The sequence below is a fragment of the Syngnathoides biaculeatus genome, chromosome 4, assembly GCF_019802595.1.
Source record: "Syngnathoides biaculeatus isolate LvHL_M chromosome 4, ASM1980259v1, whole genome shotgun sequence".
Lineage (NCBI taxonomy): Eukaryota > Metazoa > Chordata > Actinopteri > Syngnathiformes > Syngnathidae > Syngnathoides > Syngnathoides biaculeatus.
The window spans coordinates 35,453,728-35,477,922 of NC_084643.1; the positions used below are offsets into that span (position 1 = coordinate 35,453,728).

Here is a 24,195-nt window from a genome sequence, read left to right on the forward strand (position 1 = left end):
GTGGGTCCATGGGCCAATTTCCTGCTTGTAGCTGTAGCATTACTCTTCAGGGAAGATGATTTTTTTGAGGGGTGGGAGAAGGGGGGGGGCATCGTAGGCATGACTTGATGACTAACTGTGCCCTGTAGTGTTAGAAATGGGCCAAGGTTTTATTACTAACTCACAATTGCGCCAAATAGCCACTGAGGAAATGACATTGCTCAGTATATAGTGGTGGAGTGCCAGTTCATGCCAAAAAGTATGCATTTGAGCCCCATGCGTCACTAGGCGACTTTTTAATCCTGCCCAAAAAACACAGACTACTGAGAAGGTTAAAAAAAAAGACAAACATTGTATCTCAACAATTCAGTGGTAAATTGTTACCAGTGTTCATCACGTTTTAAAAATATTTTTGGGAGGAAATAAAATCACAAAAAGATTTGACAAAATAAAATAAAATGTTTCCCTATATTTTTATTTCTGGATAAAACTTTTCCTCCTTCATATTTTTGTGTTATTTTATCTAAATATTTGTATTTTCATGTATTTTTTCACGTCTTATGATATACTTTAATTTAACAATTTCATTGTTTTGTAACTATTTGAATTATTTTCATATAATATTATGTAATGTTTTTAGAATATTTTTGTAATTTTCTATATTTGTATTTGACCTTATATTTTATCATATTTTGTAAACTGTCAATAATTTTCTGTAACTGTGGACTACTATGTGTAGTATTTTTTATTTCTTGTAATGTTTTTTACCCACATATTAAGAACTGTTCTGAATTTTTTTATTTTTATCTTTTGTATTTTTCCCTTTTTTCATGTTCTCATATTTTTATCTATTATTTGAATATTGTTATAATATTTTACAGTATTACCTTTCATTTTAATATCATAAATACGGCTTGCTAATATTTTGTCATGTTTCCATTTTGCCATAACTTTTATGATTTTACTGTGTAATATTTTGCCTAACTGTGATCTAAATTATTAGTTTCTGTCTAATAATTTTTCAAAATATTTTCTAATTATTTTATCAGACATTGTAATGTGATTTTTTTAGGCTGTTTTTGTATTGCAATATTTACAATTTGTGTTAAATATTTTTGTCATTAAAATATTATAGCTTTCAATATTTTTCTTGGTGTATCTTTTTCTGTAATGTTTTGATATTGTCAATAATGTTTAAAATGAAAAAACTATTATAGTTTTTATTTTATGCTTTCTAATATGTCATCGGTCTACTATTCAAATATTTAGCACATTTTTCTACTTCATGCTACAACTTTACATTATACCATTATTTTAGATTAGTAATGTTATTATAGTCCTGTATTATTTGTATTATTTTCGAATATTCCCATTGTCCCATCCACCCATTTTCTTAGCTGGTTATCCTCACAAGGGTCGCATGAGTGCTGGAGCCTATCCCAGCTGTCAATGGGGAGGAGGCGGCGTACACCCTGAACTGGTTGCCAGCCAATCGCAGGGCACATACAGACGAACAACCATTTGCACTCACAATCACACCCATGGGCAATTTAGAGAGTCCAATTAACGCTGCATGTTTTTGGGATGTGGGAGGAAACCAGAGTGCCCGGAGAAAACCCATGCAGGTACAGGGAGAACATGCAAACTCCACACAGGAGAGGCCGGGATTTCAACCCAAGTCCTCAGAACTGTGAGGCCAATGCTTTCCAGCTGAGACACCATGCTGGCCCATTGTACCATATCAGTATTTATCTTAAATTTGTGTAGTTTTTGTCAAACACTTTGAATAATGTTTTTTTTTTTTCATTTAAAAAACCATTCGTGGGCAGCGTCCGATTTTTGGGACATCATGATTTTCACGCATTATATCCTTAAGTATATCAAAATATTTAAAAGTCAAGGGTCATGAAATGGATGATTTTTAGTATGTAATTAATGAAAAAACACCCTTCATAAGTTTGCAAGAAACGGTTCGTCATGAAAAATGGATTGCACGGGTGCAGAGGAAGAGAGCTTTGTGGGTTCCAAATGACATGTTGGTGTGTATACAGCTACTAAAAAAAAATAGGAGCGGACCACGTAATCGGTCTCTCATAACGTAACAAAAGATCCGCATATGTATAACAGGGGTGCTAAATGTGTCGATGGACGGCTGCCGCTCGGCCTTGCGGCACACTTCCGGCAATGGCACACTCAGCCCCGTGCAACGACAATGCCGTAAATTGGCCCGGCTCGGTGCCGAAAATGAGCCAGCTGGGGAAGTGGATTGGATGGGGAGGTGGTTTGGCAGTGATCCACACATCATCTAAATATGGCTCGAAACAACAGGGTAATATTGCCCCGGTAACTTCACTCGGTTGTGAGATATTCTCTTCTGCGAAAAGAGCTTCCATGTCAGAAAGGGCGTGTTCGTCTAACATTTTAGGGTCCACAGCGTGTTTTCAATGGCGAATGTCTGGGGTGACGTCACGGACAGGAGATGCAGCCAATATGGCCACCACTTGGATGTCGAATGACACTTCCGCAACTTTGCGCATGGATGACACTCTCTCCACTCATGTTTATTTTTTCTTCTAGACATTAAAGGGAATAATGTTACATGTATTTTTATTACAATATCTATTTTAGAATGTTTATAGGGATGACACTTGACCTTTAAGTGTTTTAATCTGAAGCCATAATTTGGTGTCAGGAGAGGATAACTCATGGGTCAAAGTTAGCATGGAGTTATTTCCCTTTCCTTCCTGACCCAACATGGCTCCCTCAAGTACATATGAAGCGTTTTCCAAGAGAAGAAAGGGAGAAAGGTCAGTATGCAACCAAGTTTGTCTTCAAAATGCTAATCCATCACTACTATTAATGCATAAGTGTCGTTCTAGAATAAAAATGAATTAATAAACATATCTCTTGTATGTACCACTTCACATAAATGATTACATACCCATCCCAGTTTTGGGATGCTGCCCGCGAGAGGGTACAACTTTTTTGCCCTTTGTTTTATGTGTTAAATGAAAAAGTGTTATTTCCTTGATTGTGGCCTGTTAGGAGACTTTTATCTAAATAAGGCAAAAAATTGCCAACCTGCCCATGAATGTGTTAATATTTTTGCTCTTTTTCCCGTTTCTTTCTATTACAATAAATTCAATAAAATGCGATACATTTTGAGGTTTTGTGTCCAAAATGTTATCTCTTTTGAACATTTGTTGAATTTACCTCGAGTACGAAATTTTATTTTGAAATATGTCTCGACGTCTTGCAATGTATCTTTATTCAATATTTTTTTATAATATGTGTCATATTATTTTGGTATTTGTTTTGTTTGTAGATTTTATTCTTCAATACAATATTGTTTTTTTTCAATTTTTTTATGTTTCTTATATGTTTGTGATCTTTTTACACAATATTATTTTGTTGTTTTATCTGCACAGTTTGTTTTCCGTCCCTCACATTTGCTTACCTTTAATATTATTAGTATGACATGTGCGTGATGTCGCTTTTCTTTCTTTTCACTTATGTGATGCCACCACATCAAAGTAAATGAGGAACAAAAAAAACCTCCAGGAGGACACACAGTGGAGGGTCTGATGAGAGCATCTGACTCAGTTCTGAGGACTGGGTTCAAATCCTGGCATCCCCCTGTGTGGAGTTTGCATGTTCTCCCCATGCCTGCGTGGGTTTTATCCAGGTACTCCGGTTTCCTCCCACATCCCAAAAACGTACATTGATAGGTGTCTTGCCTTTTGGTGTGATTGTAGCTTTGAATGTTTGTTTCTATGTGCTCAGCGATTGGCTGGCCCCCAGTTTAGGGTGTACCCCGTCTCCAGTCCAAAAACAGTGGTGGTGGGCTCCAGCACTCCGGTGACACTTGTGAGGATAAGCGGCTCTGAAAATGGATGGATGGATGAAAACATCCAGGAGCAGATTGCATTCTGCCTTTTTGTTCCTTTGATGTTAACTTTGTGGATGAGTTTGTTGAGGAAAAGGTTATTCATTCTCATCTTCATCTTTTGGCCATTCTGCCTTTTATCTCCTTGCTTTTCTCATCAAAAGAGGGAAAAAAAGCCTTCATCCCTCTTCTTCTCCGACATCCATTTTGTGTGCCTCCTCTCCCCACTCGCAGACATTCTTAACACCTGCTCCTCTTCTTCCGCCTCCTCCTCTTCTTCATCGTCCCTCTCACGGAAACATTCCTCTGAGAGAGTGTGCGTGAGAGCTAAATGATTTTCTATTAGCGCCTGCGCCTGTTAACAGTGCTCCATTTGATCACGCTAATCAAATTGAAAACCTTCATCTCGCCAACCCTGAAAGCGCTACTTCTTTTTATGTGTGTGTGTGTGTGTGTGTGTGTGTGTGTATGCAAGCGTAGAAATCGATATTCTGCTGTTAGGTGGTCGTTGTAAACAAGTGTCCAATCTGAAGCTCACTGATTTCTTCGCAGTGCAGATAATGGAAATAGAAATGTGTCGCATCCCTGTATCATTTTCAAATATTTTTGTTTCATTGCTTTTTTTGTTTTTATTTTTTTTCTTGGGGGGGTGGTAATACGATAATAAATGTATCAAAAATAGAACATTGTTTTCAACTCACTTGACAAGAAGAAGCAGTCTTGCAAATAATGACCAACTTTTTTTTCATAGCAGGCCTCAGTCAATTGAAATACTCTCCCGGTGGAGGTTTACTGTCAAACTAAACATCAAACTAAGAAAATGACATGGTGTATTAAAAAAAAAAAAAAACTTTGTCTTAAAGTCCACGGGGAAAGCCATAGACGGGCGAACTTGCCCTCTGTCTGTTGTAATCCTTTACACAACTTATATCTATCCATCCATCCATGTCCTGATCCGCTTACCCTCACAAGGGTCGCAAGAGTGCCGGCACCTATCTCATTAATCTTCGGGCGAGAGGCGGTGTACACTCTAATCTGGTCACCAGTCAATCGCAGGGCACACATAAGCAAACAATTTAGTCTTCATTAACCTACACTGCATGTTTTTGGGAGGCGCGAGGAAACTGGAGTACTCAGAGACAACCCCCGCAAGGCAGGGTAAGAATCTGCAAACTCCATACTGGCGGGACCGGTATTTGAACTCTGGTCTGGTAGACACTTTAAGCAGTCTTCCACTGTGTCGCCCCAACTGATATTTGAACACAAAAGATGGAGAAACACATGTAGACAGACAGACTATAGCAATACTTATATCCAGTAATGGTTTGAGTTATGAGTGTATTTTTATCTCATATCTTCTTTTACCCTTGAAATAAAACGAGAATGTAAAGTATTCAGACTCCCTTAAATTTTTCACTGTTTGTGACAGTATATTAGTTATTTACTGAAATCATTTTAGCACATTTTTTTCCTCATGAAAATAAACTCAGCAACCCAAATTGAGAAAAAGAAACTGAGTTGTTAAAACTCCAACTGCATCTCTGGACCGTAGCCGCAATGATCTTTTGGTTCGTTCTTACCTCTCTCTTTAAGGCTCTTCTCCACCGATTGCTGAGTTTGGCCGGACAGACACTACTAGGAAGTGTTTTGGTTGCCCCAAACGTCTTCTATTTAAGAACTTAGGAGGCCATTATGCTCTTCGGAAGCTGAAGTTCATCATTTTTCTTTGTAACCTTGGCCAGATCTTTGCATTGCCACAATTCTGTCTCTGAGCTCTTTAGGCTGTTCCTCTGACCTCATAATTCTCATTTGTTCTGACATGCACTTTGCTAATCAAGTGCAATCAGAAAAATCAAACACAGCTGGACTCCAATAAAGCACAGCACCTGAGTGAAATAGAAGTATCACAGCAAAGGGTCTGAATACTTGGCTGTGTAATAGTTCCAATTTCCAACCCGTTTATCCATCCAAGGGTCGCGGGACTGCTGGAGCCTATTGTGTGACATTTCAGTTTTTCATTTTTTAATAAATTTGTAAAAATGTCAACAATTCATTTTTTCTGTCAATATGGGGTGCTAAAATAGTAATATAAGTAGTATATAGTGTGTAGTGAAAAATTTCAGTGTCTGAATACTTTCATTAAAAAAATGCCATAATCCATTTTAGCATTACTCACGAAAAACAGCCATTTTTTTATAAAGTGCATCTAAATGAGTAAAAATAGCACTCAATAATATTGTCCTTTATGAAAACATATGGCAGTGACAATTAGAAAGGTCTAATCCAGAGGAAATGTATTTTATTTGTCTATGATGCAAATGTAGCTAAAATTTTCATTTAAAAATATTTTTAAAATTCTCAACACAACAGAAATGAAATAAATTAGCGCCAAAGTGCACATTTTCTTCGTAATCTGGTTGCCTCCCATGTCTGTTTCAAACCGAGGCTCTGTTGAAGCTGCTTCCAAGTGACTTCATGGAAAGACAACCCCAGTACAGAAATGGCTTCCTACACAGACAATCATACACGCTGTGAGTGGGATCTAGAGAAGATAGACAGCAGTGATGAACAAGTTTTAATGGAATGTGTAAATGCTACTGGCTTCTTGCGCATAAGAGATCACGCAGGTTTCCGAAGCAATGAGGGTTTATTGAACTTCGAGGACATGGAACACAGTGAGCAGCTACACATATATTGCCACATGTAAATAACTAGAACATAGATAAAGCCCAGGTTGCATGCCTATAAATATTCTAAAATAGATATTGAATTGAAAAATACATATAACATTATTCCCTTCAATGTCCATACGAAAAAATAAATATGAGCAGAGAGCGAGTCATCCATGCGCAAAGTTGCAGAAGTATCATTCGACATCCAAGTGGTCGCCATATTGGCTGCATTTGCTGTCCGTGACGGCACCCCAGACATTTGCCATTGAAAACACGCTGTGGCCCCTACTATGGGACACGCTCCTTCAGACACGGAAGCTCTTTTCGAAGAAGAGAACATCTCACAATCGAGTGAAGTGTCCGGGGCAATATTATCCTCTTGTTTCGAGCCATATTTAGATCATGTGCGGCTCACTTCTAACTAACAACAGACTCCCAGACAGTATGTATGAGCCAGCCCAGCCGAAGCCATGCTCTTCCGCGAGGCACGACTTCGGCGGCGGCTCGTCCGCGCACCTACTAAGGAAGGTCAGCCGAAGCCGTGATCGGCAGACACGGTGCCGACGTGCACATCAAGACATTTAGCACCTCTGATTTACAGACGCCGATCTTTTGTTACGTTCTGAGGAGGATTACGCCCCCCCTCCCCCACAACTATTGTTCTTTTTAGTAGCTCTATACACACCTACCTGTCATTTGTAACCCACGAAGCTCTCATCCTTTGCAGCCGTGCAATCCATTTTTCACAATGAACTGGGTCTCTTGGAAACGTATGGTTTACGCCCCCCCCCCAAACGATTATTTCCCACACGCAGCCAAACCACCTGCACATCAGGGCTGGCGCGGAAGCCTTCGCCGGTGAGCCCGACGCGGAAGCCTTCACCGGGGAGCCCAACATGGAAGCCTTCGCTGGGGAGCTCAACGCGGAAACCATCCGACGCGCACATCGACACATTTAGCACCCCTTTCATACGTAAGCGGATCTTTTATTACATTATGATTACGTGGTCCGCCCCAAACTATTGTTTTTTTAGTAGCTATTTACACACCTACCTGTCATTTGGAACCCACGAAGCTCTCGTCCTTTGCACCCGTGCAATCCATTTTTCATGACGAACTGGGTCTCTTGGAAACTTTTGAAGGATAAATGCATCCTCCCGAGTGTTTGAGCAATATCCAGCAATGCAATGAGCTGGCATTTTGGCTAACATGAAGGGGCAAAGAGCTACCTTCCAGCAGGTAGAACTAATAGAAACAAACAAGTGCGCTACTGCCCTTAACGTCACTTCCTGCTTCTTGTCTAAAACAAATCCCTTGAGAGGATTTTCATGGCGGGAGATACAAAAAGCCATCTACGTCAAATTCATGTTTTGTGGTGAAAAAAACGGATGGGTCCATACCGGCTTCCGGATTTTCATTAACAACATACTAAAAATCATCCATTTCATGTCAGTGGCACTTAAGGGACCCAACCCATACACCTGGGAGAAGTATATACCCCTACTCGGCATAGTGACAAATAAGCATTGATCTATAGAATGCTCTGTGGAAGAGATAGGAACTGAAGAGGAGGAATGTTCTTATTCTTCCCCTGTTCGAAAAACATTGCATGCAGGTGTAATCCAACCATATATGTTCGAATCAGTGTGACGGTCTGAGCGTCGAATGCAACACAAGGACGGGATTCGGCGAGACAGACGAAGTTGACATGGAATTTCGCACACAAAACAGAGACTGGTAGGTTTCTCAAGAAATCTACGCACACCTTGTTGACAAAATAATCTAATTCAAACACGTTTAAACGTCTGATGCTGTTTGCACACAACAGCGAGTCATTTGTTGTTGTTGTTTTACTAGCAACTGAGTCGGCGTAAAACAAAAATCGAAACCTTCGGTATCGTTCTGCGTTTAAAGATTTAGCCCATAGTTTAAATAATGCACATAACAGTTGAGAGTCGCATTTCATGAAGACCTCAGCGTTAACAGTACACTAATTTTATACAGTGTCCAAATTTCATCACCTCCTAAACAGAAAATGGATTTGGATATTAGCTGACAGATATATGAAATTCGGTATTGTACTTACATTTAAAACGAGGTCAATAATTGTCAATACTGAACAATTGAACACGTATGTAGTTACTTGCTACCGAAGCCAAGTGAAGCCAAGCCAAGTACTGTCCACTTTAATTTGTAAGTCCAATGCGCCTGCTTTGTCTTCAAAAACCTGGTCCATAACCTGCCTATCCGTTCATGTTTCGAAGACATGAAGGCAGTTGGGGTTAGAGAGGAGGATGCACGAGATAGGCTTAAATGGAAAACGATGACACGCTGTGGCGACCCCTAACGGGACAAGCCAAAGGCAAAAGACGAAGAAGAAGGTCATGTTTCATCAATTGAATGCTGCTCCTTGAATCCCACTGAGTTCTAGGCAGAACACGTCCATTTGCAATATGATTGGCTGCTGCATACAGTCCTTCCAAGTGAGATTGATCGGGATACTTCAATTTCTCACAGTACGGCACTAATGTTAGGAATTCTAGCAGAAAGATAATATATGAGCACCGTTATATCATCAGTGTACAAGTTGTTGCCCCACCATTTGTGTTAATACCATTCCTTAAAGAGTTAACTCACCAAAATATAGATACTAATTAGCATTCGCACTACGTTTAAGGTTTCTAACTTTAGTCCAACAGTACACTTCAGCTGTTAAGCTTTTGAAGAATTGTTCACTCATTGCCAAACTGCTGCTTATTGTGAAAGGCTGCCATATAGCATTTGTACCACAAGTTTGCACTCCCAAGTCAAAGCAAAAAAATAAATAAATAAAAAACACATCTGAATGACAGCTTTCATCTTGAAAAACCTATAAGTCGGGTCACATATCTCAAGGCGCCGCTGTATTATTTACCCCAAGCTAAAAACAACTAATATTACTGGAGATGACTTGGAGGTTGTCACTGTCTCCATGTATATTTTATTGCATTTTAGTGTGTTTTAGTACACACAAAAAAAATAATAATACTGCAAAATATTCCAAAACATCATAGGGAAAAATATTAAAAAAACGTTCAAAAACATTTTTTATTCATTTTCTCCGACTACGTAAACATCGTTGAAGTGCCATATGTTAATGTATAATTAAATACAGTAACAAAGACTTGCCTACATGACGTTAATACTTTCCATATCTTCAGGATTTTTAAGGTTCTATGTTTAATATTTGATAATTTGATCATTTTCATTCTTTCTCTTGGAAATGTATCTGTCTATATCAAGTTGCAGTTCAGTATAAATGAAAGCAACATTAGTGCACATCCCTTTACTCTCATACACAGTACTTCACTCGTTCTTGTTGTTGTTCGCAGCTCACAGACAAACACATTCAAGTTGAGAGGTTGTCTGTCCAATGGACTTTAATCAACAAAGTTGGACCTTTAAAATCTGCGTTCGCGCACACGCACACACACACACACACACACACACACACACACACACACACACACACATACGGTCATTACTCGTGCACACTGATAAATGATGTTGGATTAAAATTCAATGTTAATCCATTATGAGCCCCATATGAGTCATCTTGTCATGATAATGAGCCACCGCTCGCACGTGTGCACACGCACGCACACACACACACACACACACGCACACACACACACACACACAAAGTCAGCCAAATGAAACTAATGTAAAGGGAAATGTGGTTCCGATTAACACAACCTTAGACCCCACAGACATGACAAACTACACGCTACAAAATAAACGCACATCCACAAGATCATCAACAGAAACAGGAATTGACCCTCGATGCGAAACAGACCACTGAATCGGCGGCATTAGAGTTTATGACGCCAACCTGCTATTAACAGTGGTTAATTTTGCTGTACACTTTAATGCACTTGTTGAAATGTAACTTCATTAAGGTTTTATCGTAGTCACAGTTTGACCAGGAACAGATTAACACACGTCTTTCATACCATAATGCTTATCCACACAAGGGTCACAGGCGTGCTGGAGCCTATCCCAACTATCTTTGGGGGGAGGCAGTGTACACCCTGAACTGGTTGCCAGCCAATCGCAGGGCACATTCAAACAGCCATTCGGCCTCACAATCACACCTATGGGCAATTTAGTCTTCACTTTACCTACCACACATGTTTTTGAAATGTGGGAGGAAACCGGAGTACCCAGAGTAAACCCACACAGGCACAGGGAAACCATTTCAAACTCCACACAGGTGAAGCCGGATTTAAACCCAGGTCCTCAGAACGGTGAGGCAGTTGTGCAAACCTGTACTCCACCGTGCCACCCAGTTCGGTAACTTTTAAGACCCAAAAAAATCATCCATTGAGACTGTGAAATAAAGACCTGGATACTGAACAGTGTCGTTGAAATTTCTTAAAACTCTTTTTGTCTTTTGTAAGGGAATGGGGGGGCTATGATCGTGAGATATTAAGGTTTTCCTGATCTACATCCCCTGTTGTGTCTTATTGTGTGCTGTACTGCCTGTTTTCAAATGGACTATGAGTCGGGTTAATACAAGTTGACTTATTCTATTGTTTTGCAAAAAAATCAAGGGGGGGAAACAGGAACTTATTGTTATTTATATTATTTCAGCTATTATCTTATTGGTGAGAGATTCTTTCCATAGCAAAGAGATATTTGGTGTTAGAATTATGGGGGGTCCTTAGAAAAAATGTTTCATCCCTATCGTTTCCCTCACTTGACCCAAAATTTGAGAATCCCTGTTCCAAACAAACATACACAACAACGTGAGGAATGGATAAGTTTCCGATTACGCCATCTTGTGTGTCATAGAGGTCAAAGAACACAGGTGATAGGTGAAGCGTGAAGTTTTATTCTAGCATTAATTTATCCGATTGGTCTAAGGGTGGTGGTGACACACAAGATGGCGTAATTGGAAACCTATCCATACTGTTAATAATACATAGAGAGGTCAATACTGTAGATACACACACCTTCTCTATAAACAGCATCCAGTAGTTGACACTGTCATCGGTTCTCCTCTTGTTCGCCAGAGTTTCCCCTCAAGGCTGGTCTGCTATCGTTGTTAGCAGCTAATAAGCTAAGCTAAGCTTGAAAGGCTTCAAAGTGCTAAGCATTTGCCGCAAGTCACACACGCATCCTGAATGATCATTTCTCACGAGCCTCTTTCTCATCTGCTATCCACCAGACAGACAGAAATCTCAAACTTATTTTTAAAAGTGTTTAAAAACATCAACAACACACACACGCACGCATCGTGGTGTCTCACCCGACCACTAAGGGCACCACAAGTAGGAGTGATGAGATATGAGGCCTAAAATAGGGAGTGAAGAATCAAAGAGGCGACGACAGTGAAGAAGAAAGTAGCCCCGACAGTGTTGACAGCATCTGCTAACTCATAAAAATCAAACAAAGTAAAAGAAATATTCAGTATTTTCTTTGGAAAAGCAACCCATGCAAACCTCCACACAAACCTGGTCCATAACCTGCCTATCTGTTCATCTTTCGTTTAAGATGACTCTGTCAGCGTTTGACGCGGAACAGCCGTATACAACACACTTCCTCACCATCTTTGCTTCCTTTTTCAGTCTGGCTAAATGTTGCCTTGAACTGATGTCATATTCCGGGGAGTTACGGAACTTGCGAATCTAAGTGACATTTCAAACTAAATCTTGAGACTGACTTTGATGCTAATTTATTCATTTATTCATTTCTGTTGTGTTGAGAATTTTTCAAATAGACAAATAGAATACAGGTCCTCTGGATTAGATCTTTAAAGTTCCTTTGACAGTACATAAGGTTGGGCATTGGTTACATTTTAAACCACAAAGTAAGAATCTTTTTATTTTTTAAACATCTGTAAACAGCAAGTTGCACACATCAAACCAACAATGCAAAAACAGGTCAAATTAAATTAGATGAAGACAAATTAAACAAGCGCCAAAATGGACCTCAGATGTTTGTGATTTTTTTATTTGGTGACTTTTTTTTTTTTTCTTTTTGGGCCAACTTAGTCCCAGCTGTTGTGTTTTATTTCCCCCCACGTAATCGCTGCACTCTTTTCCGGTCTCGAGCCAGCGCATATCAGCACATCCCGTTAAGTCTCTACCCGACCGTGAGCCGCTAGACCGGGCTTTGATTAACACGTGCACGCACACGCGCACACATAATACACACAATAGGGGCAGCAATAGTCCTCACACTGTACAAAAGCACGGGTACATACTTATGTAGAAAAAAAAAAGACTGGAAAAATGAGAGGTACTGATCCAATCCCTTTACTTTCCTGAAAATAACAAGTACAGACCTTGAAGTATACTTCAGTACTGAGATAAAACTGAATTTTCTATTTAAATTCCAGAGGTAGCCAATGTAAGATTATGCTATACTTTAGGAGAAGAGCAGATACCTGAGTTTAAAAAAACATGGCAAATGTATATGGCACACACTGAACTGTATGTAAGCAGAACAGGATTTTCTTTTTTTTACTCAATTAGAGAGGTTGCAAAAGTACTGATGTATAATAGAAGTACAGATACATTAAGCTATCCATCCATTTTCATCATCGCTTATCCCGGTTGGGGTCACAGGCCGTTGCAGCCCTTCCCAGATGACTTCGGGTGAAAGGCAGATAACACCCTGAACTGGTCGACAATCAGTCACAGGCCACACATAGACACAGAAAACTATTCACACTCACGCAGTCTCTTCGTGGGAACTGAACCCATGCTACCCACACCAAAGGTAGGTATGTGTACCACTACACCGTCAGGAATTACAGAACGCTACATGTGTATCATATACAAACTGGTAAAAGCAGTACAAATACAATACAAATGTAGATGACTGCCAGCCATTTTCAAAGCAGAGTCCACAAATTTTTGACAAAGGAAGGAGTAGTCTGTTTTTTTTACAAGAAAAAAAAATTCGAGCTTTTTGCATTCTCTAGTAATCAGCAGTAGAACGTGGTGTGATTTCAGCCAAAACACCTGTTTCTGACACACAGTAAAGAAAACGAGCTTTGTGCTATAAAGAAATAATGTCAATGACAACATACTTTGATGCTAATCACTCAAAACTATACAACATACACCCCCACCCCCCAAAAAAATGCGAAAGGGCTTCTGATGACAAAATAATCATTTCTTTATGCAATGAAGAACAAGTGACGACGACTCACCGTATGGCTCCAGTTGAACGTCACTGGCTTTTTTTTCTTTTCTTTTTTTTACATCCTGTTCGCTATTCACTCCATGAACTGCATCATCTTTCAACAATTGTTTTTACTACCGACTGCAACAGATACTCTGATTATACCAGAGATATACTGTCCACACTCTGTTGGAGTGTCCAGTGCTGACTTGTTTGACTTCTCTTCCTCATACTCGACCGTGGCAAACTGAGATTCAGCCCCTAATCTTTATTCTCTTCTCAAAAGCCGTGCTGGCTTCAAACCCAAAGCGATGCAACGCCGCCATCTGCAGGGTTCTCTTGATGCAGTGGTTCACAGACCCAAATCAAAAATCTACTTCTCCCACAACCATACATTAAAGAATTTCTTTCATCCTGATGCTTGTGTTTTTCGTTTTTGTTTTTTTTATTTTTGTTTTTATATTTTTAACATCACCACAATTTAATCTTTTCTTGGATATGTCAATGTGAAAGATGAATAAAGCCACGGATGTGTAATACCTTCCTTCTCCAAATTTGCTGTCCTTGTCCAGTACCACAACATTTGTACTGCGTTAGTTTCAGTTTCCACCGGTGTTGCACAGACAGAATCACACAACTGCGTGTACCTCGAACCTGTCAAACAGCACGCGCAAAATCTGCAAAAATCCTTTGAGCTTGCTAGCTTGTTGTGGTGCAAAGTGGCGCACGAATAGTTACGCACATACCGCTCGCACGCACGCATTATGGTTGCATATTGGACTTACATACATTTGCACTTGTAATTTTGGCCGGAGGGGGGAAAAAAAAGCCGTTCAACGCCTGCGTAATGCGTTTTTCTTGCATTTAATTACTATTTACAGGAATGGCAATTTCAAAATTAAGGTAAAGTGGGGATTTGCACGTTTAATGTTTTCACGCAAAAAGTTCAACTATAGCTTTGAAATACTTTGGTTAGCAGACAAACGTTGCTGTTGTCTATTCTATTTCATAATTGTTTGATCCAAACGCTCACGTGCGGGCGTCAAGTACCTTCTAGGTGCACGAGTGACTTGGCAAAGCTAAAAAGTGGCACATGTTGCACTTTGGGGCTGAAAAGGAAATGCAATGACACGCGGGCGCCCGAGCTCGACGTTAAACCGCATAATCAGCGTAAGTAGTAACAATAAAGTTTTCCTACCTTCCCAGAAAACGAGCAGCAGCGTGCTCCAGTACCGCGCGCGTCCTCTCGCCCGGGTAGGCTCCATTCTTCCTCAGGCGGGAAAGCTCCGAGCGCGTGTGCGGGTGAAGGCACTCGATTCTCCCCGGTGAGGGCGTTCGATTCCGGGGTGAGGAGAGTGGGTCTCCTCGGTAGCTGCGTGAAGGAGATGGAGCGGCTACGGCGGACTGAGCGACGTCATGGTGGTCCCAAGAGGAAGTGTTTACAATCCGAAATCAAGTCTGGGCAACCGGAAAATGTGTGTCTCTCTGTGGGTGTGTTGACTGGCGGACTGGACCGCAAGCGGATCGAACAGGGAAGATACGCAAACCTCCTTCTTTTTCTTACAATCCAAAGTTTTAACACCTATGAGCAAGTTTAGAAGAAAGAAAACAACAACAATAACAATAATAATAATAATAATAATAAGTCCAGTCTTCAGCTCCCGTGGGAAAAAAAGTGAGTCACGTGATTTGAATAACTCCAAATGTGTTTTAGGCAATGATGATGATGATGAAGATGATGCGCTCCTCCTCGTCACCGAACAGAACAGCCACTGCGCTCCTCTAGCGCGGGGCTCTGCCTATAACTCTGCGCGTGCCACGGTGTGTGCGCGTGTAGGTGTGTGTGCGTGAGAGAGAAAGAGAGAGAGAGAGAGAGTTTGTGTGGGGCTGGGGGCGAGGAGGGTCAAGTTAAAAAAAATTGATCCGACGAGGAGGGTGCAGGTGGTGATGACTAAGGGTGGGATTTGAAAATTTGACTGACATTAAAGGCAGGGCTCGTTCCCGTGCGCGTACACTAACGCCAAAAAAATTAGCAGTAGTAGTCGTAAAAATATATGTAATGTATGATTTTCAGAGTAATGTATATTTTGTATACTGTATAGGTTGATAATCCATCCATCTATCCATCCATCTATCTTCTTAGCCGCTTATCCTCACGAGGGTCGCAGGGTGATGGAGCCAATCAGTCCCAGCTGTCATTGGGCAGGATGCGGGGACTACTCTAAACTGGTTGCCAGCCAATTGCAGAGCACATGGAGACGACAACAGTTGCGCTCACAAACAATCACACTGAGGGGAAATTTAGGGTCTCCAATGAATGCATGTTTTTGGGATATGAGAAAAAATCAGAGTGACAGGAAAAAACCCACGCAGGCACAGGGAGAACATGCAAACTCCACAGGCATATAGATAGATAGATAGATAGATAGATAGATAGATAGATAGATAGATAGATAGATAGATAGATAGATAGATAGATAGATAGATAGATAGATAGATTAGATAGATAGATAGATAGATAGATAGATAGATAGATAGATAGATAGATAGATAGATAGATTTAGGTATTCATTATCCATCCGTCTATTTTCTTAGATGCTTATCCTCACGAGGGTTGCGGGGAGTGCTGGAGCCTATCCCAGCTGTCAACGTGCAGGAGGCGGGGTACACGCTGAACTGGTTGCCAGCCAATTCCAGGACAGTCGCACTCACAATCACATCTAGGGGCAATTTAGAGTCTCCAATCAATGGGTGTCCTTGGGATGTGGGAGGAAATCAGAGTACTGTACCCAGAGAAAACCCACCCAGGCACGGGGAGAACATGCAAACTCCACGCAGGCTGATCGGGGATTGAACCTGAGACCTCAGAACTGTGAAGCCAACGCTTTCCAGCTGAACCACTGTGCTCCCCGTATTCATTATCATCTCTTATTTTATAACTAGCCTCAGTATACTAATTATATCTATGTAATGGTTCCTCATGGTCATGGTCCTTTCATTTACATTTCTGTGTATTTTTTAAATGTGTACATATTTTGTATTCAGTGTTTTTAAATGTTACTTTTTATTGTAGTTAATACTATATTGTACTATTCATACAGGTGTTCTATTTTGGAATAATTATTGTTTTACTTTTTATTGTAGTTTTATTGTACTCTAATTTAGCTTTAATTATTTTAAATTGTATTTAATGTACATATGTATTCCATACCTTTTTATGTCATTGTCAATGTTGTAATTCATAGTTTAATATAATTATTGCAATGCATGAATTCAATATCATTTATTTTACTATACTTATTATCGTGATATGTATCTGTTGTGTCCCATATTTCATAATTCTATACATTCAGATATGTATTTTTTCTTGTTTTTATTACATTGTATTTCAATGTTATGAAAATATCATGATAAATACAGCTCATTGTAAAGTATTTTTATTGTTTTATTTTTAATATTTTATAATTTCTTTTCCATTTTCTAGTTATATTATTTCTATTTTAATTTGTATTTTAATTACGTAAAAATATCGCCATTTATTCATTCTATGTACCTTATTTTGTATTATTAAAATTGATCATTTTTTGGGGCTACTAAACTACTTGTAATTTACGACGTGTTTTTTCTTTTAAATATCTATTTGAATTGCTTTTATTTTTCATGGCTTTTGAAAGTGCCCAAAACGCCCCCTGTCACATGCCCATGCAGATGAATGCGTATGTGCGTGCACAAGTGGCGCGCGTGCCCTCTCTGTATTATTCATCCACTGACACGCACGACACCTGTTCTCCGTGTAATCGATAGACTCTACGGGCGCGCGCGTCCGCACGCGCACAGACCCCAGGAACGCGCCGGGAACCACTTTGTAATAAAACTCTTCCACTTTCGATTGACTCTCACTCGCGCGCACGTCTTGTGAGACTCTCTGGGGAGTCTTTTTGAGAGGAGCGCGCGCACCCCCTGCTGGTTATCTGGTATTCATGCATCCTTAGTCTTGTGCTCAATTAGTCAGAAAAGGAAGAAAAAGACCCAAGTTTACAAAGTGGGATTACTCCATTATTCGTGTGTTGGATTGTTCTCTGTGTGCCTTGAAGGGAGGTGGCCTAGTGAGGTCCATCAGGAGCCGGAGTCAGTTGGGTTGGCGGATTAATATTTCACCATGAGCGCCTTGCTGTTTGCGAGTACAGTGGCGCTCTGAGATACGAGTTGAATTTGTTCGGTGGTCACGTTCGTATTGCAAATCATCTCTCCGCATGAAAGTTAATGGAAATGTAATTAATTTGTTCCAGCCCCAGAAAATAGAAGACCCCATTAATCACACATATTTGGCAGAGTACAATTAATGTAACCAAATTATTTGAATCATTCATTTATGTATGTATATAAGGAATAACAATTGTTGGTCCCTTAACACTTATGTGAATTACAAGCAGAATGACTGTTATACAAGAGAAGTTGAAGTGCATTATATGTTACCATGACTCACTGACTTTCATTGATCCGTCCAGCAATGAGGGAAGCCTTGAAATGGCCAACATCACACATTTTTTTCAACTTTTAGTTAACCGGGATTATCTTATAGAGAGATTCCTGGCCAAGACGGCCAGCAGCAAAAAAAAAAAAAAAAATGTTATAGACATACAAACAATTTATAGAAGAATAGAATTTATACAGCGCAACATTTTCAATTTAACCATCTATGAGGAATAATCATCTGGGAATCACTTATTCAAGAAGTTGAGCGAAATAAATAAATAAATAAATAGATAAAAACCACTTTTAAAAAGGAGCTGCTCAGATTTATTTTTAAAAACATTTAAGGACATAAGTTCTTTGAGGTTGATGTCATTCTGTAACAAATTCCAGGGTTAGGGTGCGGAGTACCCAAAAGCCCTTGTGCTAAGAATTGCCTAATAAATAACGACGCGCCAGTGAGTGAGTCTGTGGGGGGCCAACGTAGGCCTTTCCACCCCAGAGGAGAACTCAACAATGACGACTGGTAATGAACCTCAAAGTTCCATGGTAAGAAGTATGAACAAGATGGAAACACTGAGCAGAGGCATACATGTACAGAAGATCATTGTCTAAAACCGGATTTGAAAAAATGAAAGTTCGAGCAACCAGCCGTTTTTTTTACATTAAAAGAAAAACAACTGTATCTAGGATCTGTATCAGTACAAAATGAAGAGAATCATCAATTTGTATGCACAGTTAAAGGACTGATTTGAAGCAAAATGGCAGACTTCTTGTCCCTGTTCAGGCATGCCTACTTGATGCTTTTGGGGGGGGGTCACATTAACACATAATTGACCCCTCCGTAGAAATTGCGTCATCCGCGTCGCTGACCAATCAGAGGCCAGAGATCTTCATAAACCACGCCCCTTTTTGGCATCCGCTATTATCTCAGACAAGGTTGCGTGGTCCAGTATAGCTTTTGTTAGCGTTTTATCGCGTATTTGGGTTCTTTAACAAAAGATATGGTTAAGAGGTGTTGTCACGGACTTTGTAATAGTGACGACAGGTATCCTGAAAGGCTAGTTGGTGGAGTTCAATTCGTACCCTTTCCAAAACCGAAGACCCAGTACGAAAAATGTCTTCGATGGATCAAACTTTGTGGAAGACGGCATGATCAACTGAATCCATCTAAAATCAACCGGAACAGATATGTTTGCACGAAGGTAAGTCCTATATTTGATTTTCAATACATGTCTCGTATAAATGAATTAGCAGTTCTTCGCTTGCATAACATAGCTACGTGTGAATGATTGACAGACTTGATCTGTGTTAAGCGATATTTTGCGATGATCTGACTGCACAAACGTGTCTCTGTTGGCGGCTACCGAGCTAAGCTAAACCGGAGAAGCGAGTCCTAAAAGCCTTCGACGTGCACCGAAACAACAAGACTGAAGGAAAGATGTTTGAGGACACTATAAAGTAGTGATTGTCGTACTCGGTCGGGACTTACGTAGGTTCGGCACAAATTCAAGAATAATTATTGAGGGGAGCGTGTGACGTTACACAAAGAAAACGAGAGAAACAACTCGTAAATCAAGCCTCGCCTTCTTTTCCTTCATACGGCGGTTCACAAACGGCTATACAGATACACATACACATTCTGCACACAAGTGTGATATGTAACACGAAAATAGGAAACTGTCAATGACGAATTCGTCTTTGGGTTATAATATATTAAATTATGCGGCTTCTCAGTCTTCCTCTGACTCCAGAAAGATCTCGCGTTAATATCAATGGTTTCTCCGTCGATATGCATGTAAATACCATTGAAATACCCCTCGCTGAAATACTTGAAGCCCTGCTGTCTAGTTTTCAACGATATTTCACTATTCGCTAAGAATGCGAGCGAGAAATCAGCTGGTAAATCGGACAATTTCGCTCTAGTCTTTTCTTCCTGCGCCGCCATTTTTGCTAATTGTTTGTCTGAGGTTAGCACACGTGGGGTGACGTAACTTCAGGAGGCGTGGTTAAGTGCCCCGTACGGAGGGGTCAATTGGTATGTCTACCAAATTTCAGGTTGCTGAATGAGATTATTTTCAAAAACTCTCAGTTTGTCTTTAAAACAGCACTTGAAATGGTTAAAAGGCTGTTTCAAACCAAAATGGCTGACTTCCTATGTCTTTCCAAGTGGTGATCTAAAGAGTTTATCGTGACAGCGATCTATCCAAAGTGAAACAGGTTTCAGGATTCACGCTTGAATTTGAATCTGAATCTGAAAAACTAACTGGAGGAGTGGAGGAGGTGATCTTCGCAGAATCCCTGGAAAGGACTGTCAAACGGCCCCTTCAAGCATAAATGGCTGACTTGCTGAGCGTTTTCAGGGGCTGGTCTCCGACACTTGTTGATGACAGACTTTTGACAAGTGCAACACCTTGAGGGGGCTGCATTTCCCGAACTCTGGGAGTTTGTCTGTGTACCGCCCCAGGAAATGACCCAAATGAGGCTAGAATTGCCGCTTCAAACCAAAATGGCGGACTCCCTGTGTATTTTCAGGTGTGGACTGCTGAGACTTTTTCGTGGGTCTCCTCATGACAAGCGCACCTGCCACACCTTAAGACCGTGTGGAACTGGCAATTTCATACATTTTGATGTGATAATTTTATTCAAAATTTCTTGACATACTGGATCTAAGGCAGTATTTTCCTTCCTGCTGTATGTAGTCACCATTTTTGGGGTATCGTGGTCATTGTTCATTTCTTTGTTTGACATTTTGGGCGATGGGACTCTATTCTTTTTTTTTTTAATCTGTTACCACGGCAACCTGAACCTCTCCAAATGACTTGCAGGGCCGAGATGGAGCATCTGTCGCTGAAATAAAACCTTGGACCTTGGTGGAGGTTTCTGCCTGCCTTTTCATTTCAATTTGTGCCTCAAACGGTCAACCTCAGACGGTGGCGCCTTATTGGACAGTAAAAAAAAAAGGAACACAACCATTTCGAGTGGGCCAGACGCAGAGTTTGAGTTTTAGATTACTTTAAAACTGCATCGTCATCTCTTATTACAAATCCATGCCAGGTTATGACCCATGACAGTGATGGATGGTTTCTTTCTCCGATGCGTAATGAATGAGCATTATGGGATGCAGGCTTCCTCCGATAGCAATGAATGAAACAATGCACATCGCTATGAAGTGCTTGCACTCCTTACTGGTAATGACAGTCATTTCAATTGAAAAAATGTAATTGTTTTCAATTGATCACAAAACATAAATCTATTTTCCATCCTGTTTATCCTCAGTTGGCTTTTGCGGGCATGCTGGAGCCTATCTCAGCTGATTCTGGGCATGAGGTGGGGAATACCCTGAACTGGGTAACATATAAATAAACAACCATTGGGACTCGTATTCCCACCTACGAGCAATTTAAAGTTTTCAACTCACCCACGATGCCTGTTTTGGAAATCGGAGTGCCTGGAGAAAACCCATGCAGGCACGGGGAGAACATGGTAACGCCACATGGGGGGTTGGGATTTGAACCGCAGTCCTCACAACTGTGCAGCAGTGACAAAATACAGCTTTGAAATGATCCAACATGTCACTATCAAAACATTTTCATAAATTAAATATTTTAATAGTTGTCATAAGATGCATTCATGTCAGTAATGAGGCTTTCTTTTAGTTGTTGGACACACCAAGTGTGAAACTGGCTTAGGGCCGGAATTTTTAAAATTGATCATTGAGTTATTAAAGTGTCGTCTTTGCTGGCAAGTCATCAACCTTTGCCGCTTTGCTCTGCCAAGACACAATGCCGAAAATTGAACTGCTTCACAATTTAGCATGTTCCATCTGTCTGGTATCTAGGATCAAATTTTGTGGCAGTAGGACAAAAACTGTAAGAAAAGTTTATTTTTGAAGGAACGCTCGATCTGGAACCAAATAGGGATTCGAATGTTCCAAGCGAATTAATGATAAGTGGAGTTGCAGGCTAAAGAGAAAAGAGGCATGGAGACAGGAGGTTGAAAGGTGGCGCTGACAGCGAGGGAAGAATGCGATCTCGAAGACGTCACGGCCGCCGTCACCTTGGGGGGGTGATTTGACAGAGGTCTGATCAACAGAGCCAAGACTTTCTTTTATCCCCGCTTCTCAGCTCCTCCTCATTTGTGCTTGATGTAGTGTAGAATCGTTGCTATCTTGATATTATGGGGTAATTGTGGCTTAATTAGGAGAGTGGGCTGCCGGTTCTGGTGTCTAAGTGTTTTTGGGCAAGAAACTTCACCCTGAATTGCTTCTAGGTCCCCTATTAAAAATTACGAATCGGAAAACCCAAATGTCAATGGAAAAGTTGGGTCAACAAATCATTATTATTTGAATCTAAGGTACAGTGGACTTGTTTTAGTCAATAAAGACAATGTTAACAAACGTTGTTTTAGGTACATAAAGATGATTTTGCATCTTTGGCATAAAATGTGTTTGAGTAAACATCAAAGCTAATTCAGCAACTTTAACGAACATAAAATCCTCTGCTTTTCCTTTCGGCTTGTCCCGTGAGGGGTCGCCACAGTGTGTCATCTTAGATGAACGCATACTGTATTTGTTTGGCACAGTTTTACACCGGATTCCCTCCCTGACACAACCCATCTGCATCTAGCCCGGGAGAGAAGCTTACAGCATCTGGTATTCCCATGCGGCCTCCCATCCAAGGACTAACCAGGGCCTAACCCGCTTAGCTTCAATGAGATCAGGCATTCTCAGGGTAGCATGGCCGTAAGCAAAATAGAAATAATATAAATGGAAAATAGAAATGAACATAAAATGTGTTTTTATTAAACACCAGAGGCATCATGAACAAACCAATCATATGTTGTAGTTCAACAAAGACAATTTAGCATCATCTTTAAAAAAATAATAATAATAACAGACATGGTTTGATTTCAGCACTCAAAACGTGTGTTAAGACCACATTTTGAAGGTCTTGGTCTTGCCTCGGGCTCAATTCCCAAAAGATTTTCCATTGAGACTGGTTGAGACCAGCACTGATGTGTTATTTTGCAACTTCATTAATGTGTTCAGGAGAATCACATGGAAAAACAAAAAATAGCTTCAATTGATGTTATTAACCCCCCACGGGACCCATAAGGACTCCAACCTTTGCAGCTTTGTGACTGATGATAAACAAATATAAAAAAAATTCTGTCTGAGATTAATATTTCTGAAAAGAAGATTTGAGTGAATGTTTAATCAGCGATATTATATTTTGACTACACTTCATTCAATTAGCAGCACTGGAAAATAGCTTGACACTTGTTTTGAAAAACATAAAGGGATTTTTTTTTTTCTTTGCGAGAATCAAGCTTGAAAAAAAAGGCGTCAAAATTTGACATTTTTGCATGTTCCACATTGAAAGAGTTGGCTGTCAAATATATTGAAAAGAATTTTCAAATTCATGGTTTTCTTGGTTTTATCTTGGTCTCAACTCCCAAAAGTCTTGGTCTTGTCTTAGTCACTCACTCACACCCACACTGACACAAATACTTTTCCAGGTTATAATATTAAATGAGACACAGTTGGGTGGCATCCAATGACAAACCCTTCAGTTCCAGTATATCCAGTCCATGCAGAGTTCAGTTCAGTTCAACTTTACGAAAATTAACTAGTGCAGTTCATAGTTGAGAATTAAAAAAAAGAACTTGTTCATCTTTTGCAGCTGATAGGCTATTACCCTCAAAATACGGGCTATTCATTTCCTCATTGTTGCGACCCATTCTGTCCGCACTAGTAGCCAGTTGCAGCTTTCAATCTACTATCTCAAAAACGAGGAACAATTTGTAGCTTGTGTTACTTTTTCAATGAGAAATTGAAACAAAAATGGGACTTTTGTTCTTAATGTACAATAGTACAAAGTAATGTACACGCAACACAATATGACAGGAACAGTGGTGAAAGGACATTGATAAATTTGCAAAACAACTAAAAATCACATTTGCTCCCGTACTGTCCTGCTCCCTATACTGCAATGCACTTCGCACCGATTT

General features: G+C 40.2%; 1 protein-coding gene and 1 long non-coding RNA gene across 2 annotated transcripts in view; one reads left to right on the top strand and one right to left on the bottom strand.

Annotated features, from left to right (window-relative positions):
* si:dkey-215k6.1 (transmembrane protein 132B) overlaps positions 1-15,346 on the bottom strand; it is a 211,976-nt gene extending 196,630 nt beyond the window's left edge. Inside the window, exon 1 of the mRNA XM_061818285.1 lies at positions 14,909-15,346. Coding sequence (XP_061674269.1) covers positions 14,909-14,975 — 67 coding nt within the window. The 5' untranslated portion in view covers positions 14,976-15,346. The remainder of the gene's footprint in view (positions 1-14,908) is intronic.
* On the top strand, positions 2,663-4,528 carry LOC133499777 (uncharacterized). Its single transcript, XR_009794734.1, has 3 exons — positions 2,663-2,786; positions 3,514-3,664; positions 3,763-4,528. It is a non-coding gene; the product is annotated as an uncharacterized LOC133499777 (long non-coding RNA).
* Positions 15,347-24,195: the final 8,849 nt, after the last annotated feature.